General features: G+C 33.4%; 1 protein-coding gene across 1 annotated transcript; it reads right to left on the reverse strand.

Annotated features, from left to right (window-relative positions):
* Window positions 1-3,768: 3,768 nt before the first annotated feature.
* LOC123524817 (uncharacterized) lies at window positions 3,769-8,642 on the reverse strand. The gene is made up of 2 exons (XM_045303308.2): window positions 8,106-8,642; window positions 3,769-4,350 (listed from the first exon to the last, which is right to left on the reverse strand). The coding sequence occupies exons 1-2, from the start codon at window positions 8,596-8,598 to the stop codon at window positions 3,800-3,802; spliced, it is 1,044 nt and encodes a 347-aa protein (XP_045159243.1). The 5' UTR covers window positions 8,599-8,642; the 3' UTR covers window positions 3,769-3,799.
* Window positions 8,643-17,169: the final 8,527 nt, after the last annotated feature.

The raw sequence follows: 17,169 nt of genomic DNA on the forward strand, positions 1-17,169 counted from the left end.
ATATCCGGCGGTGTTATAGTAAACAAAATCAGCTGGAGCAAAAATATCAATGGTTTTCATAATTGTTCAGGCCCTAAAAGGCCAGAAAGTTTTAAAAGATTGGTATGCTTGTCAGTTTAGTGACGAAAATACGTTGTTTGATCTATTCTATGATTTTTAATCGGGAAAATTATATAGAAAGACGTCTGTTGCAGACGAGGATTTCAACAGTCGTATCCGAGCTTTTTCCGGCGGAAGTAAACATGACCAAACGGAGTGTAACCCATCGACTAGACTTTCAGATGTGGTTTCTTTTCTTGGACCGTATATAAAATTTGTGGTAAATGACAATGAGTCCAGTGCAGACGCTGAAAAAAGTGCTATTACGGACGCTTTTACCATTCTTATGTCGGCATCTAAGAAGGCCTCGAATCTACCAACTAAGTATCCAGATGTGACAAACAATAAACTGAAATTATACAATGACATTATTGATTGGTTGAAAGCTCAGAATGTTGGATTTTTGAGTACAAACTGTGAATCTTTGGGCAAGAACTTTGTTAATACTCTTGGTGATGCGCTGTGGTACATTGACGGGAATCATGAAACATTGGAATCTCGAGCTTACGAGCTTGTAAAATTCCAAAGACCCTGACACATTTTAAAGATTATAGGATTCCTCATACCAGCAAAAAGCGAAAAATTGACTCGTCATGTCTACAGAAAAGTAACCTAAGAAGTCATGCAACGGCCTTGATGCTTTTAGTCGATAATTCATTTCTTAGTAGAGAACTGGGCATGTATCCAGACTGCAGTGAAAGATTTAGGGACCACATTGTTAAAATATGCTGACTTCCTAGCAAATCAAAAGACCAGGACATCTGAGAACGCATCAAGGACATCACCTTTACTTTCGGAGAAACAACGAAAGGAGGTACTGTCGCAGAAACACCATATAACGTCTGGTCCATTCACAAGGTAAATGTATAAGATAAAAAGCAGTACTATTTAGATATTTATTGCAGTGTTGCATTTATCATCTCTGCTCATGAACAGACTCAATAAAACTGGGTCTGCTTTTTCCTGTAATTCATTTTCCTTTGCTTTCCAAACATTTAAATTTATTTTTTATCTTTCTACCCCCACAAGATACAAGTCATGTTGTTTGTTTTGGAGCTATGGCAAGTATGGCAACTACAAAACATCACTATGCCCAATCGCGTAATGGCACTACGTCATTTTAAGTTTGAAAGTGAAAGTAGATAGGTAAACAGAAATTATAAATTAGGGCGTAAGTTTTTTATTCAATATATTGCGTTAATATCATGCACACGATTCGAAACCTTTTTGGAAGTGCTATCCCCCGGTACTACGATTTCCGCACCAAAGTCTCGTTTTAACGCTATTCCTGTTCAACCACTTTCAACATTGTGCGCTGTAAGATGTTCTCACTGCAAGTCAGTTGAACAGGAATAGCGTTAAAACGAGAAGGTTTTGGTGTGGAAATCGTAGTACCGGTGTTAGCACTTTCAAATAGGTTTCGAATCATGTGCAAGATATTAACACAATTTATTGAATAAAAAACTTATGCTCTGATTTATAATTTTGTTTACCCTTTCTACTTTCACTTCTGAGCTCAAAATGACGAAGCGCGATCACGTGATTGGGCACACTGAACATTCTCTGTTCAGTTTTTATGAATGTTACTTAAAAGCTAGTCTTTGTTTTTACATTTCAGATATCAGTCATTGCATACAGCCATAATTCACAGCAAGGATTACACGCCAATTTTTGCCAACAATCATGCACCAGGGGACCCCAACAGAAGATTTGACTATATGAAAGGTTTGGTAGTGCCTGTTAAGTGCGTTAAATACACATACACTGGTTCTAAAGAACATCTTACTTTTGTGTGGAAAGTACCCTCTGATGCTTCGGAAAGTGAAATTATGTGTAAAAATACTGAAATTGCTGCAGAGCTTCTTAAGGGACTACCGCGACATCATAAAAGGGCAATGCGAAGAGAATTTGTTGCTACATTTGGTAAAACATTACATTCAAAAGCAGCTTTCCTTCGTGAAGCGTACAGACGTTTAACTGGTGACAGTTCGGCTAGTTTAAATGCTAGTGGAAGTGAAGTAGATAAACGAGTTTCAGACATAATTATCTCATAACCAGTTCTCAAAACAACAAATAGAATAAATAATCAAATGAATTTTATTAGATCTAAATGCATGACACGATACCAAAGATCAAACTATTTTATATGAATCAGTAATATTCAATCAGTTATTACTAACTAATAAATACCATATGAAATTCAATGTAAATCATATGTTAACAATAAACAAGAATAAGCCAAAGAGCTTATACTGAGCAAATCCCGCTATCAAACTAATATGAATCATGGGAACACTACTGCTTAACTTCAGATAAATCCTTATTTATAAGGAACACAAGCAAGACAAATAGCAATACAAGCAACACAAATAGGAATACAAGCAAGACAAATACAATATACAAAGACAAAAACTATAAACAACAAGATTAAACAAAATTTGGGTGGGCGGGTGTGGCAAAGATTTTCTAAAACGATGTGTATAGTATCGTGTCAAACAAAAACTGTAAAGTAGTCCCAGCAAAACAGCTGATTTAAACTATCGGCGGATGAATACAAAGTTATTCATGTGTAAATTTTAAGATTTATTTGACTTTCATTATGAAGAGTATTAAAGGGGAAGAAATCTTGCTTACCAAATTATTTATCCATTCTGACTATCAGAATAGAATAGAATAGAACCAAATAAAACCATAAATTTATATGATCGCTGTTATATTTGTTAATTAAAAGATTTTATGACATAAAATGCTTGAAATTATCTCATAACCAGTTCTCAAAACAACAAATAGAATAAATAATCAAATGAATTTTATTAGATCTAAATGCATGACACGATACCAAAGATCAAAAACTATTTTATATGAATCAGTAATATTCAATCAGTTATTACTAACTAATAAATACCATATGAAATTCAATGTAAATCATATGTTAACAATAAACAAGAATAAAGCCAAAGAGCTTATACTGAGCAAATCCCGCCAAAACCCGCCAAACCAAAAAAAAAAGGCAAATTAAAGAAATTATAGCAAATGAAATGAAGCAAATAAGACAAAATAAATAAAACATGGTAATTAAATTGAAGGAAGTCAATGAAGCAAAAATTATTAAATACTTATGTAACTTGAAATCACTTACATGACTGCATACTGTTACAACTGTAAAGTAATAAATCATGACAAGATGTTACTAATGACACTATATACATCATGTTTATAAATTACAATATTAAAATAAAAAACCATACAAGATAATAAGCCCTGGTCGATTGTGAATGTTATGATCTCAACATCAAAGGAGTCCTAGTGAGACATGAGTAACGTGAAAGCTACCATTACCACATGTCTTAAACCTTCAAAGAAGTAAAGGTACCTTCTTCAGAAGGAGAAATTCACTAGAATGATATAAAGGTACTATCATTACAAGTGTAAAGGTCTAAAGGAATAAAGTACTTCCTTCACAACCCTGTAAGTCCAACTATCAAGTCCAAAAAATTTTGAAATCACAACACATACAAACGATCAAAACTTCCAGTACAATCTAATGAGTAATGAAAAACGTATTCTAAGAATCAAATAATATATTGTAAACACATTTTATGTCCTTATCCAATGAACCAAAATTTTTGTTTGATATTAATGATAAGGATATATCTGTTTTGTGCTATGTGTTGGTGATACCCTTAATATGTTTTAAGGATTACATTGCAAGTTTACCTTTAAGTAAGTGAGATACTGTGTTAATGAAAAACTTGCGTAACTGACGAGTACCTTCCAGGTTAAGATGGAGGCCTTTATCTCTAACAGCAAAAAGAGCACGTACTGGTTTGCCGTATTTGAAAAATGGTCTAAATGAGTGAATAAATTGGCAGTATCTTTCTTTGCACTTAACTTCTAATAACTGATTAACCTGCTTGATCTTATCCTTAGTCTGTTCATAATCACATGGACGTGGCAAAATGGATGAAAAAACAATATGAGTATGTGGGTTAACATTTCTGATCAATGTAATCATATTATTATAAAAACTAATAATATCGTCCACAGAATATTCTTCGTTGGGATTTCTAGGGTTTATGTCATTTGTACCCACATGTATAATTGTGACGGGTTTAGAAACTAAGTAAGGTGAACTTTGAATCCTTACTGATAGACGAGTAATACCAATTCCAGGAAAGGCTATCACTTTAGTATGCCAAATACCACCCACATCCTTGGCAATTGAATCCGAAATAATATGAACCATCACACCTGTAATAACAAAAAGGGACTTGAGACCAACCTTGACTACTTTTCAATATTGAACATTTTAGAGAGAATTGTAACTTTATCACACCAATTGAGTTCTAAGTATGCTTTATAAGCATCAGATTTCCAATCTCCAAGAATTTGTATATGTGAATGTGGAATGTCTAGACGATGAGCTAAAGTAGTAAAACCTCGTCTAAACGAATGACTTGAAAACTGGTCAGCATCTAATCCTATATCTTTTATACAGTCCCTTAACTTCTTTTGAAATAAATAATAGGTAATTACTGATCCATTGGTTAAAGTAAATAACACCTTTCTATGATAAGGAATTTTTAATGCAAGCGTACGCTCATATGCAGCTACAGGACATAACCTTTATCCTTTAATCTTAATAATGGATTAATTACTTCCCTTTCACCAAATTGAATGGTTTTTGACCAATAAAATGTACTAAAATGTAATTGTCAAAAAGTTGAACACAATCAGTGCTTAAAAATCTACCTTTCTCAATATCATCTAAAGATGTGGGAACCAAATTAGACTTTCTTGCACACAGAAAAAAGGCAAATAGAAATAAACACCAATAAACAATATTGTCTACATGAGAAAAATCCAAAATTGAAAATATCTTTATCAAATTTCCAATGTTATAGGCTCAGCACGTTTAACAGACCACGGATTCAATCTAGCTATTCTTTAAAAGATAAGTTTAATAAGTAAGTATTAATATGATCAATATTGTAACCTAGCATAAATGTAACGTTTTGACCCCGCTAATATAATTTTTCACGCTTTGAACTGATTTAAAGGATCTGCTCAAAAATTGAGCATATAACTGTAATGTAGCAGTTGATGCAGGTAAAAAACAAAGTTTAAAATATAAGCAAAATAAAATAAAGCTTTCCCACTGAATACGCAAATTTTCATGCGTTCCTTCAGCAAAGGCTGATTTAAGGGATTTTTGTAGGTCCTGCCTCAAGATTCCAATCTGTGACTCTGAAACACAACAAAATCACCAATCACTGTTCAATCTAAAAAGATCTTCCGATACTGGGACATCTATTAGAGGAGACACATGAGGAATCTGGTCATAAAATTGCTTCCTGTATATAGGATCTAAATCCCATCTGGATAAACAGTCTGATAAACGATTTTCACTAGAACTGAGATGTATTGCCCGGAGTTGAAACTCGTTTACTGAAGCAATGAAACAGATTTCACGTAAACACTTCTGTAAAAAGATACTTTTGGCTTTACCTGAATTGATAACTATACATACTGCTTGATTATCACAAAAGATAACCACCCTTTTCCCACGTAATTCATCACACCACAACTTCACAGAAACAACAACTGTCAACATTTCTAAGCAAGTGATGCTCAGATTTTGTTGAGAACAAATTCAGGGAAAGTACTATGAAAAATTTTGTTTCCACAAATACTCCCACAACCTGTCATGCAACTATCAGAACTGAAAACCGAATCTACCTGTAACCATTCTCCATAATCAATGAGTGCTTTCCCTGAAATAAAGGCAAAAACTTGTGCCACCATATCAAATCTTTTTTAACTTCAACTGGAATTACAAACACACTTTTTGCATCAGTATAACATTCACGTAACCAGTTCAAAATTCTATTCACGAAAATCCTACTTGATCTAACACATGCACCTACAAAATTTAATTTTCCTAGTAATTTTTGAATATCTTTTAAAGAAGCAGTTCTTTGTTTAACCAAGTTGAAACTAGTTGTTTGATTTCTTCAAGTCTCTCCTCCGTGACCTCCATTGTCATAGTACGGCTATTAAAAAGAACACCAAGAAAAACCATTATTTCTGAAGGAGGACAAGCTTTATCTAAGGCTTCCTCAATACCACTCCTAACGAACAGTTTCTCTGAGCAAAGAAAAGGCAAATATAGCTTCCTTTTTCTTTCAACTCCACAGAAATCATCCAAATAGTTGCAGACACAAAACCCAAATTTATACATCATAAAGGCAAAGGCATTAGTTACTCTCTGACAAATATGAGCAGATGACCTTAAACCCATGGCCAGAACAGTGTCAAAAAATATATGGTGTTTCCAAGTAAATCCTACAAAGTTATAACTGGACGGGCAAATACTAATTTGTCTGTAAGCCCGTTGAAGATCAAGTTTAAACATCAGGCAACCTGACCTTTAGTCTTAATTAAAGACACAAAGTCATCTATCTTTGGAAAAACCAAATCTACTTTTTCACCCAGATATAACTCTTTTGACACAAATTCATTCACTCCAGTACCATCCTTTGGATAACTTAAATCTAGAATAACTCTACGTTTATTAGGATCTGCCTTAGGTACTGTGTTGAGGGGCGAAATAACCATACCTTCTTGAAAAGGACATGTAGTAAATGGACCAATAATAGCACCATGTGAGGCTTCCGTTTTTAAGTAATTTAACATGTGACCTGGGTAAGCTAGAGCACCCGTATGATTTTTTACACTTTTTGACTTGCAAATTAAAACCTTTTTATCTTCTTGATCTACTTCAATAGGGAATCCGTATTTCAATAAATCACATACTAATGTGTCTGTATAACCACACAACATTTTACGAAGAAATTCAGTATCAATCTTTCATTTACCGGAATTTTACAGCCTTCAAAATTGTATTTACCAGATGCCTTTACTGTTTCACTAATCTCAATTTTTCTTTGAGACGTAGTACATAATTCTTTTTTAACAGATGAACAAACTTTGCAATCTTTCCTGTGATTACAGAAGCAATCAGTTGACCAAGATTTATTATTAGTTGAATCTGGAGCATTCATAGATTTTTTACAAAATTTTGGTAAGAAAATATCAACTAATTCATTTGAACTTTTTCCATGTTTTGAATCTGAAGACATTGACTGAATACCATTAAAGAGTCACGGATTGGCATGAGGACAGGCACTTGAACATTCCGGTGTACTAATTCTTTTTTGTCTGTTTGCCAACACGTAGCACAAACATGTTTTGCAAAACGAGTTTTACCTCCTTTTAGTGCAATAATATGTGAAGATTTCTGAGGACATTTATTCCTTTGATATTTACTGCAGAACCATATTCTAGGTTCTTCATTTGAACCAGTACTTGTGCTTTCCTGGGGTAATTCAAAAAACGGTTTAGGTCTTAATGAAACGGGCTCTGGGTTTCTACTATAACGTACTTTGTACCTGGGTAAAACCGTCGATTCAACATACTGAAAGTCATCTCCCCATTGACTATGGCCTAATTCGATTTCCCTCAGAACAGCGGCATATAATGACTTAACTACTGAAAATTCATAAGAACTGTTAAGGTACATTAATTTCTTTAACAGTTTTAATCGTGCTTCTTTTTCTTTTGTTCCTGTTTTTGTGGAGGTAATGATTTCCAACTCTCCTGCTATAAATAAGTTGAATTCTATTTTTTCAAAAGAGATGTTCCTGTTTACAAAAATCATATCTTAGATTCGAATGAGGGTATTTTTGTTTGTTCTTCACTGAATCTGATGACTTGGACGTAATGCCAGATTTTGTTTTGTGTTTTTTATGTTTTTTACGTTTTAACACTTGTTTCTACCACTGTGTCATCAATTTCGTCCTCTGAGCTATCTGAATCTGAACTAGAGTCAGTGCTACTGCTAGAAGAGTCTGCAATCTCAAGCCCTAGTTTTTTCAGTTCTTTTCTGACTTGTTCTCTGAGGTTGGGCATCTGCCTCAACGTATCAATATTTAATAAACTCGTACCTGATTGTCCTGATTCTGTTGAGGTAGATGGTGTTTGTCCTTCCTGAAAACTAGCTGCTAATCTTGATTTGTGTTTTTTCGGCTTGGCACCGCCTGATTCCTCTGAAGATGATTCTTTGGATTTACCTTTACGTACCGGTTCGGTGAGGGATTTCTCTAATTCACGCACCGCCTCCTCTCGTTCCTCGACCTGTTTCCGTAACGTTTCTAGTTCTTTCTTCTCTTGGAGTTGCTTCTGTTTCTTATCCAACTCTGCTAACTTGTTTAGAAGTGAACTTTTTTCATCACCTGGATTCACCGGAAGTGTGAGTTTTACCGGTGTAGATGTGTCTTTCGGCTCAGAAAGTTTATCTGCTATTGAGGCTCCAGCGGGAGCTGTCACTTCGGCGATTTTACTCTTCTCCTTCCCTTTCACTTCGGTAACCGGGCTTAACCCCGACGCCATCTTCTTATAATCTATCTTCTTTCTGGAAGATCTTTCACTTTTCTTCATGAACAAAGTCACTGGATTTCGCCGTTTTTAAAAAACGTGATACAATGTAATTCCCCACTGGTAAACTCTCACTCAAGAATTTAAAATTTAGTCCATCATCAAAAGTTATTTCTGCTTTAATTTTTCTAAACTGATCCAAATTTCAATATGGCCACAGTGAAGACCGCCAAATTCAACAAAGATTTTCTAAAACGATGTGTATAGTATCGTGTCAAACAAAAACTGTAAAGTAGTCCCAGCAAAACAGCTGATTTAAACTATCGGCGGATGAATACAAAGTTATTCATGTGTAAATTTTAAGATTTATTTGACTTTCATTATGAAGAGTATTAAAGGGGAAGAAATCTTGCTTACCAAATTATTTATCCATTCTGACTATCAGAATAGAATAGAATAGAACCAAATAAAACCATAAATTATATGATCGCTGTTATATTTGTTAATTAAAAGATTTTATGACATAAAATGCTTGATTTAGATAACGAAGATTCTGATTTAATCTGGGATTTACGTTGTAATAATACTGGTCAGCCTGAAAAGTACTCTGCATTTCTCAATGAGTGTCAGGCAAACATTTCTGACAAGGTTGAATTGGCAGTTGACGAAAGGCGACATGATAAAGTAGACACTGAGGGTGATGTAATTACACATTTAGCAAAGGCATTTTCTGTCAGGGATTTGTATGATCAAGTGAAAGCAAAATGTTCTAAAGATATACCAATACCTTCCAAAGAATGGCTCAGGTATCAGTTCTGGCCAAGAAACTGCCATTTCAAAACTTCTCAGAATTACACTGGTAAACTTAAGATAAAATTCATGGTGCAGAGTAGACAGTTTCGGTCAAAGCGTATAGATATGCACTATTGTTCTGCTTTATTTAGGTACCAGAAAGAGTTTGCTATAAAGTACAGAGACTACACAAGTTTTGTCTGCATGGATGATAAACATAAAGTTAAAGTTGGGGAACCCGGCTATCCAGTAGCAATGGTTGAAAGGGGTAAATCTGTGCTTGTGGCAATAGATCAGCGTTTTGAGGTAGGGGACCATGATTTTACCAAGTTTTCGGTAACTCCGAGTGTGAATCTGTTAGCTGAGATACCAGTATCTATTGAGGAAATGTTTTATGGTGGTCAAGTCTATGTAGGGTTTAAAGAGAATTGCTTTGAGACCTAAAGTCCAGCTCGCCATGCAGCAGAACTTGTGTCAGTTCTCTGTACAGAAAATGTTTTTATTCTGATGGTGGTCCGGATCATCGATTGACATATGGTTCTGTTCAAATGTCCTTAATCTCAATATTCCTTGAAAGGAACTTAGATATGTTAATTGCAGTGAGAACACCCCCAGGTAATTCATGGAAGAATCCTGCAGAAAGGATCATGTCTGTTTTGAATTTAGGATTCCAAGGTGTTGGCCTTATGCGCCAGGCCACTAGCAACTTTGAAGATAAGCTTCATAGTCTGTCTAGTATCAGTAGCATTAGAAACTTTGCAGAGAAAAATCCTGCAATTGAAGAGGAAATCTCTGACTGTATGGAACCTGTTAAGATACTTTTGACTTCAGTTTGCCACCGCTTGATTTGGAAGGGCAAAAACTTTAAAACTTTTCATGCAGCCTCAGGCGAAGATATTGTTTAGTTGCAATCTAAAAATTCTTGCTGTTGATGAAAGCTTGGCAGATGGTAGTACCTGTCAAAATGCGTTGAAGAAGAAAAAACTCTTTCAGGATTTTCTGACTGCACACTGTAAAATTAGACATTACATGTATATGTTTTGTATAAAAAAGTGTGGTAAGATTTCTTGTGTACACTGTAGACCACCATGAATTGCTGTTGAAATGTTTGAAACACTTTCATTTCTCCCGGATCCTTAACCACAAGATGGTGAAAAGTATAAAAGTTTTGATGATGTGTATAGTAAAGAAACTTCAGAGAGATTTAGGCCTTCCTTGTCTAAAAACGCTGGACCGTCACATAGCATGCCATTTTCACCTACAGCCCAGACAGCAAAAAATGTTGGCATTGTTGTCCAGTGTTCGGAATGTGACAGACCAAGAGTACTTTATTCCAAAAAAGTTATTAAAAGAGATGAACTCCGTAATGTCTTGGCTGACCTTTCATATTCTTGTGGTTCAGTTTCCAAGATGTAGATATTGAAGAAAATCATATTCTACACAAAGTTTTGTCAGGAAAAATCTCACCTGTCAAATGTCAGTGGAGCTTTCCTATTTTTCAGCTGGATTTCCCTCAGTTTGTTATTATTGTGGAAATGAGGAAGATCTTGTTGAAACAGAGGAAAACTACCCAACATGTGAAATGTGTATTTCTGGCAAAAAACCTATGATGCCTAAAAGGGGTAAAATAAAAACAAAGAAGTAAAACTTGTGTTATGTATGTTTTAATAATATGCATACACATACATGTAAAAGTATAAGTTTTATATTAATAAAGACATAAATGTACACTTTGCACATGATTTATGCTATTTTTAATCAAAATAATACATCTGTTCAGTCCCTATAGCAAGATATAAAGAGTATAGATACATATTCAAACATAAAACAGTCGGCTGAGAAAAATAAAAAATAAAATGTCACATCCCGCCCCCATTTTTGAAAAAATTTGGATGAAAATCTAGCAATTAATTTATAATGGCCTTATATGGATGTCCTCGTAGTAACTCTGTATAATTTTAGTAGTGTGCAACCCAATTCCTATACCTTAACGGGAGACAATAACCTCCAAGAAGAAGAGTCATTTGATACAAAATGGAAGCCACCATGTTGAAGCGATCTTTGTTTTAGTGATGAAAAATCTCAAATATTTCTGGTAAGTAGGTACAACGGTACTTGTTAGTAAGTTTGTCCTTAATATACCATATATGAATAGAAAACTGAAGATCTAAGTTACGAAAACCAGCTGTCTGTAGAAAGTAAATGTGGGTATGTTTATCATGTGGCCAACAACCACGCCACTGAGAAGAGCATTTTTAAAAAAATGTCCAAGTACTTCCTTGCAATAACAGTCCTCAATATAACGCTCATCTGTGTTACAGCAAGGACATAAATCGTTATTGCAAAGACACTGTGTTGTAATTTAGTATTTTGTTTAAAAAAATATTGAACTTTAACTCCTGCTAGAAGTCTTCCATTATTGCAGTAAAACAAGAAACCGATGACTTTTCTTTTGCACTATTCTAAATGCGTATCATGCTGAAAAGTGTCGTTTACATAAAAGCTGTTATTGTAAGGACAATATCTGTTACTTTAAGGACTTTAATTGATGCTTGCAATGAAAGGTAAAACAAGCATGACAAGTTGTGCAGACATTTTAACCAAACATTAACAATCACTTTCCTTTTAGTATGGCATGAAAACAAAAGTCAAAGAGGTCAATATCTGTTTAAATTCTTTTAAATTTCAGGATGTTACTGCAAAGATCAAATTGTTACGGAAAGGACAATTAAACTCTAGTAGTTAATTGTAGTTATGTTGTAATGTTTCTTTGACATTACCTTGAACATTGACAAGCTGTCGCCATTTTCACAATAAAGTGCATAGTTTTAGTTTTTGCATGTTATATGCAATTATATTAATGTTATTATATGAAATATATCAAGAAATTATGTTTTTTGACAATACTATGATGTGTTGTTGCAAATCAAACGGTATATGACATGCCTATATCGGCAATAATTTTACACGACCAAATAATGGTTACAAAAATAGTGGTTTCTTTTCATTGTTGTTGCACTTGAAAATCTATATGTTTTCAACATTGTATTTTGAATAAGTAAGCAGCTACTGAAAGCTTTGCATAGTATACTTTAAATAACAATTCATTTGAAATAATTTTGCCGCTTGTTTAATGTAAATCGGAAGACAATTGATTGAACAGCAACATGTCTAGTGAAGTCTATTGTTCGTTATGCGTTTTCCACTTTTGCCATATACGTAAGTTTTATATCTAAGAGAAAATATCTGCACAGGATTATCCATCCTTATTTATGGTTTTTAAATTTATTGATACATATTCTAAATGAAAAAAAAACTTAAAAAGTCCAGGTCTTTTTTGATTTTCTAAATTTTTTACTTCGTTATACACGACCACCGAAACCTGTAGTGTCCATGACACAACTTTGGCATACCCATAACTTAAGAATTCCGAGTTTCAGAATAAGCTAGTTTTGAAACTCAGTAGAGTAATGTGTCCCAGATATACTGTCAGAATGGTATCACTTTAATCTTAACCACTTGTTTGGAAAGCTGGATCAAATGCAAAATGTAGTGTCCGTGACGCAGTAATATTATTTTGCAATATTTTCCCAGTCATTGGTCTGGATTTATAATATACTTTTCTAAATGTTGCTTTACCTTATTCATCATAGTTTTAATCATTTTTCACTTCATATTATACAGCTCTATTAATGCTTTGACCATATAACAGACATCTTACTGAAAAAAAAAAACACAGTAAAGATCAATCTGAAATTGAAAATATGGTGAAAAGCAATACTGTTCAAATGCTAAGCTCCAAATATAATGGATTTCACCTGAAACTTCTTTAAGAAATAGGAACTGCTTTCATTTTATCTCAGGAAGAAATATTGCTAGTGTCATGGACACAACTAATTGGTTAGTTTGAAGTATGAAGATGGTGCATAACATTAAGTCAGTAACTGAACCTATGGTTCCCTATATAATGTTGAGATTGCTGGTATTGCAGTATGGAAGTATGCCATAAATACTGTAGAAGTTGTTTAGGTGACCTGGTAGCTCAGTTGATGGTTTTCTTGGGCCTTAGATTCAAGTTTTGTTTTTGCTAATTGTCTTGCTCAACATTTGCCATTTCACAACGAAAACTGGGTGATGTTTCTTTGTTGTGCTTTGTGATTTTAATTTCGGTCTCTTTCAAATTGGTAGGACAATCTCAAATATAACAGATGAGTATTTTACAGTTTGTGTAAGCAGACAGTCCGATAGGTTTATTAGTCTGTGGCCTATATCGTAATAATGTCATATTATGACTTTGACTCAAGCTCCAGTCTGACTGCACATTTTTACCTTTTGGCAATTCAGATTTGTTTTAGGAAAACCTATCTTAGTTACATGTAAGTATGTAATACAGCTGACATGTACATAGATTAAGCATTGGCTATACTTCTGCCTTTTTGCAAACTTTGAATTCTGTAAAGATTTGCACGTATGACGTTTGATGATAAAGAGCTTTACCACTAAATATTTTATCCCACTAAATCCTAAATCCTCAAACTTCTACGGGTATGAAAAATATCAGGAGACTTCTCTTTGAGCAATTATAATTGTTACAACCCAACATCGGCACCAGATGTCAAGAAAATACCCAGCTAGTCTGAGACTCAAGTCCGGAGTCTCTGAATACTGTTCTAATGCTTGACAAACTGATTCACCGAAACAATTACATAATATACATACATAAGTTGGGAAACAGCATTTTAAGTCTTAACAAACCATTTCTGGTCTTTGAATTCCAATACAGCAAGAGAAAAAAAAAGCATTGCAAGACATTACTTTGAGTATATTTATACAGCACTGCTTCTTTGTGAGAAAAAGGTGAAATCAGACCTGAATTCAAACCCAGGTTCTATCAGCTATGACAAAAATCATATACCAGTTGTAAATTTCTTTAAATTACGAAAGATAAATGTAAATATATATAGGATCATTTTAAAATTATATTGACAATTGTTTCTGACTCAAATATTTGAAATACATAATTGTATTTGTTTCATTAAATACCACGTAACTGCTTTTGAATATATAACTACTTTACACTCTGTAATTTGAATTTGTTAGCTTGTCTGAATGGCATTTTTGTGCAAATTTCCACTTTCTATATTTCCTGAGCAGTCATGTTCGTACATTTGACTGATATGATACACATCAGTTCTACACTCAGTGATACTGAGAAAAATAAATGTACTTTACCACGGATTCAACAAAATTCCATGTAGGAAAACTTACCTATAATCATTGCATACAAACATCAACAAAATATATTGTTCATGAAACAATGTAGCTCAATATCGTAAAATGGAATAATTTTGTGATATCTGTCACAAGATTTACCCAGTGTAGTAGCTCTTGTAGAATGTATATCAATTTGGAAATTAAAAAATGTCCTACACTTATTTTCAAACTGTTACACTTTCAACAAATTTCCCTTACAAGGGTAGATTAAGTCTACATCTTACAAAAAAGCAGCAAAAAAAAAAAAAAAAAAAAAAAAAAAAAGAGAAAGAAACCAGTTCCTTCCAGTTTGAGTTGTTGACAGAGATGTTGTTATATCATTTTTCAAATCCTATCCTATAACAGAAAAGTTATGTCAATGAATTTTCATAAATATTTTTCTGTGATGGAACTAACGTAATTTTATTATAAATTAAGTATTTTAGAAAGAAATGCCCCAAAATACATTAGAAGACATGTGTACAAAAAAACTTGTAGTGTCCGTGACATCAGTAACAAAGGCACTGTAACAATTGTCAGGGTTACATGTAATTTCAAAACATTAAAGGTCAAAATTTATTACATTTTAAGCATTACTCTATATTCTAATTAAATAATGGACACATTTTCAGGCATTTTAGTGCCATTCTGATACAAACATTTACATTTAGTGTATGTTTTACTGAAAAGTATTTTATTTTGTTTATAAACAAATATGTCTTTTTTGCGTGAAAGCAACATCACTATGGTACACAATTAACGGTCGGTTTTGGTTTCAATCATACACATAATTTCATAGAAATAGTGAGTAAAATGCAATCATGTCTATTTAAAAAATATGTAGTGTCCGTGACATATGATGTTATTTCTTTGTGAACGTATACGAGACACAATTTTTCTCTTAAAATGCAAAAGTATGAGTTTTTGTTGTGTAAGTCATTCAGGTACAGGAAAATAATAGTTTAGTACTTAAAGCCTCTCCACTTTAATGGGAAAATGTTTCCAAATTTTAGTGTGTAATGTAACAGATCTTTCTAATTTTTGAAGTTTTTGTTAAAATTTCAGTAAAACTGTGTAAATAACTATAACTGGTGTTATTTCTTTTTCATGTCAACCAGTCCTATGAAATTTTGACAAGAAGCTGCTTAAATATCAATAGGAATTCAATATTTTTACATTTAATATATAGCAAAATAGTGCTACTTTTTTCAACAGACCCTTATGTTATAAACAGTGTCATATTTTTAAAAAGTTGAAGAAGTATAACAAAGTCATTTTTAATTCCGTTACAGTGTCCATTATGCTAAACTTTAAAAATATAATCATGGTCATTTTCAAAAAGTTTATTTTTACTCCTTGAGTGCAGCATGCTTTTGCACTTTATTGTGAAAATGACGTGTAGTTATTGACCATGTAATTAATAATTGTATCTTTACACTGACCTAAAGAACTGTGACCTTGACTTTTACTTGACCAACACATTTCCTACTTGTTACCAACACATTTCCTACTTGTTATCCCATGATATTCCTTTGGGCAATATTATGAAACAAACTGAACTGTGACCGTGACCTTCATTTGACCTGCCTTTCACTAATAATGTAATTAAAAAGCAGACATTATCGCACTTTGTTACTTTAAACACGGCAATTTTACAAGAGTTTGTCATCGCTTTAGTGATAGATCTAGTTATCAGTGACATCTTTTTATGTTTTTTGCTAAACTTATCATGTTCCTTTACATATGGAGGAAACATTAGGAGTCAAACTATGAATAATACTTATAGGAAGCAAAATACAATGGAAATATTTTGATATTAGTAAAAAAAATGTCATGTCCTTTGTAAGGTATATGTTAAAGTAAAATATTATTTTCTTTGTCTTAGATTCATCATGGCCTTGTCAAATGCTAAAAGGCAAAACAAATTCCGCAAGAACAGAGACACTGATCCAGATAAGTGTAGAAAATATCTTGAAAAGTCAAAGCAAAGATATAAACAAGATAGGGAATGCGTCAAAAACAAAAGTGTAAAATATATGACAAGTAGAGAAACCCATTTTTTTACCTCTTCTACCATTTGAAACAAGAGAACAAACCAGAAATCAGACAATGCCTGACGACTTAGACGGTAAAACAGAATCTCAAGGCAGTATTGATGGCAGCAGTAATTTTATGAAAGATTCAAGAGCCAATAATTCTGAACTTGATGCAGGCCTGGAAGTAGAAAAACATGACAATGAAAACACTGAAGTTTTAGAACAAAATACAGTTACTATTGACGTAGAACATGACAGCAACAACAATGTAACCACTGTCAAGAAACATGATAACAATAACAATGTTGTGATGAGTGAACGAATATCAGAACAGTTTAACAGTACAAAAGAACTGAATGGCGATTGGAAACCCAAAACCGAAGGAACACCCGAGAAATCTGATCAAAATGCAGCTTAGGCCTATACTGAACCTAGACAATCAGAAAATGTAGAAAATATTAATGTGAAAGAAGATAAACAAACATTTGGGTGCGGTGTTCAAAGCATAAATCAGTTTAACGGAAAATATGTGTTAGTCTAATACGGAAAGAGA

The sequence above is a fragment of the Mercenaria mercenaria genome, chromosome 7 (genome assembly GCF_021730395.1).
Source record: "Mercenaria mercenaria strain notata chromosome 7, MADL_Memer_1, whole genome shotgun sequence".
Lineage (NCBI taxonomy): Eukaryota > Metazoa > Mollusca > Bivalvia > Venerida > Veneridae > Mercenaria > Mercenaria mercenaria.

Excerpts from the sequence above, each read along its gene's own strand:
- LOC123524817 (XM_045303308.2), bottom strand. The coding sequence starts at position 8,598 with ATGAAGAAAAGTGAAAGATCTTCCAGAAAGAAGATAGATTATAAGAAG. Across the intron at positions 4,351-8,105 it reads AACAGAATCAGGACAATCAG|GTGTGATGGTTCATATTATT; the intron begins GTACGAGTTTAT and ends TTGTTATTACAG.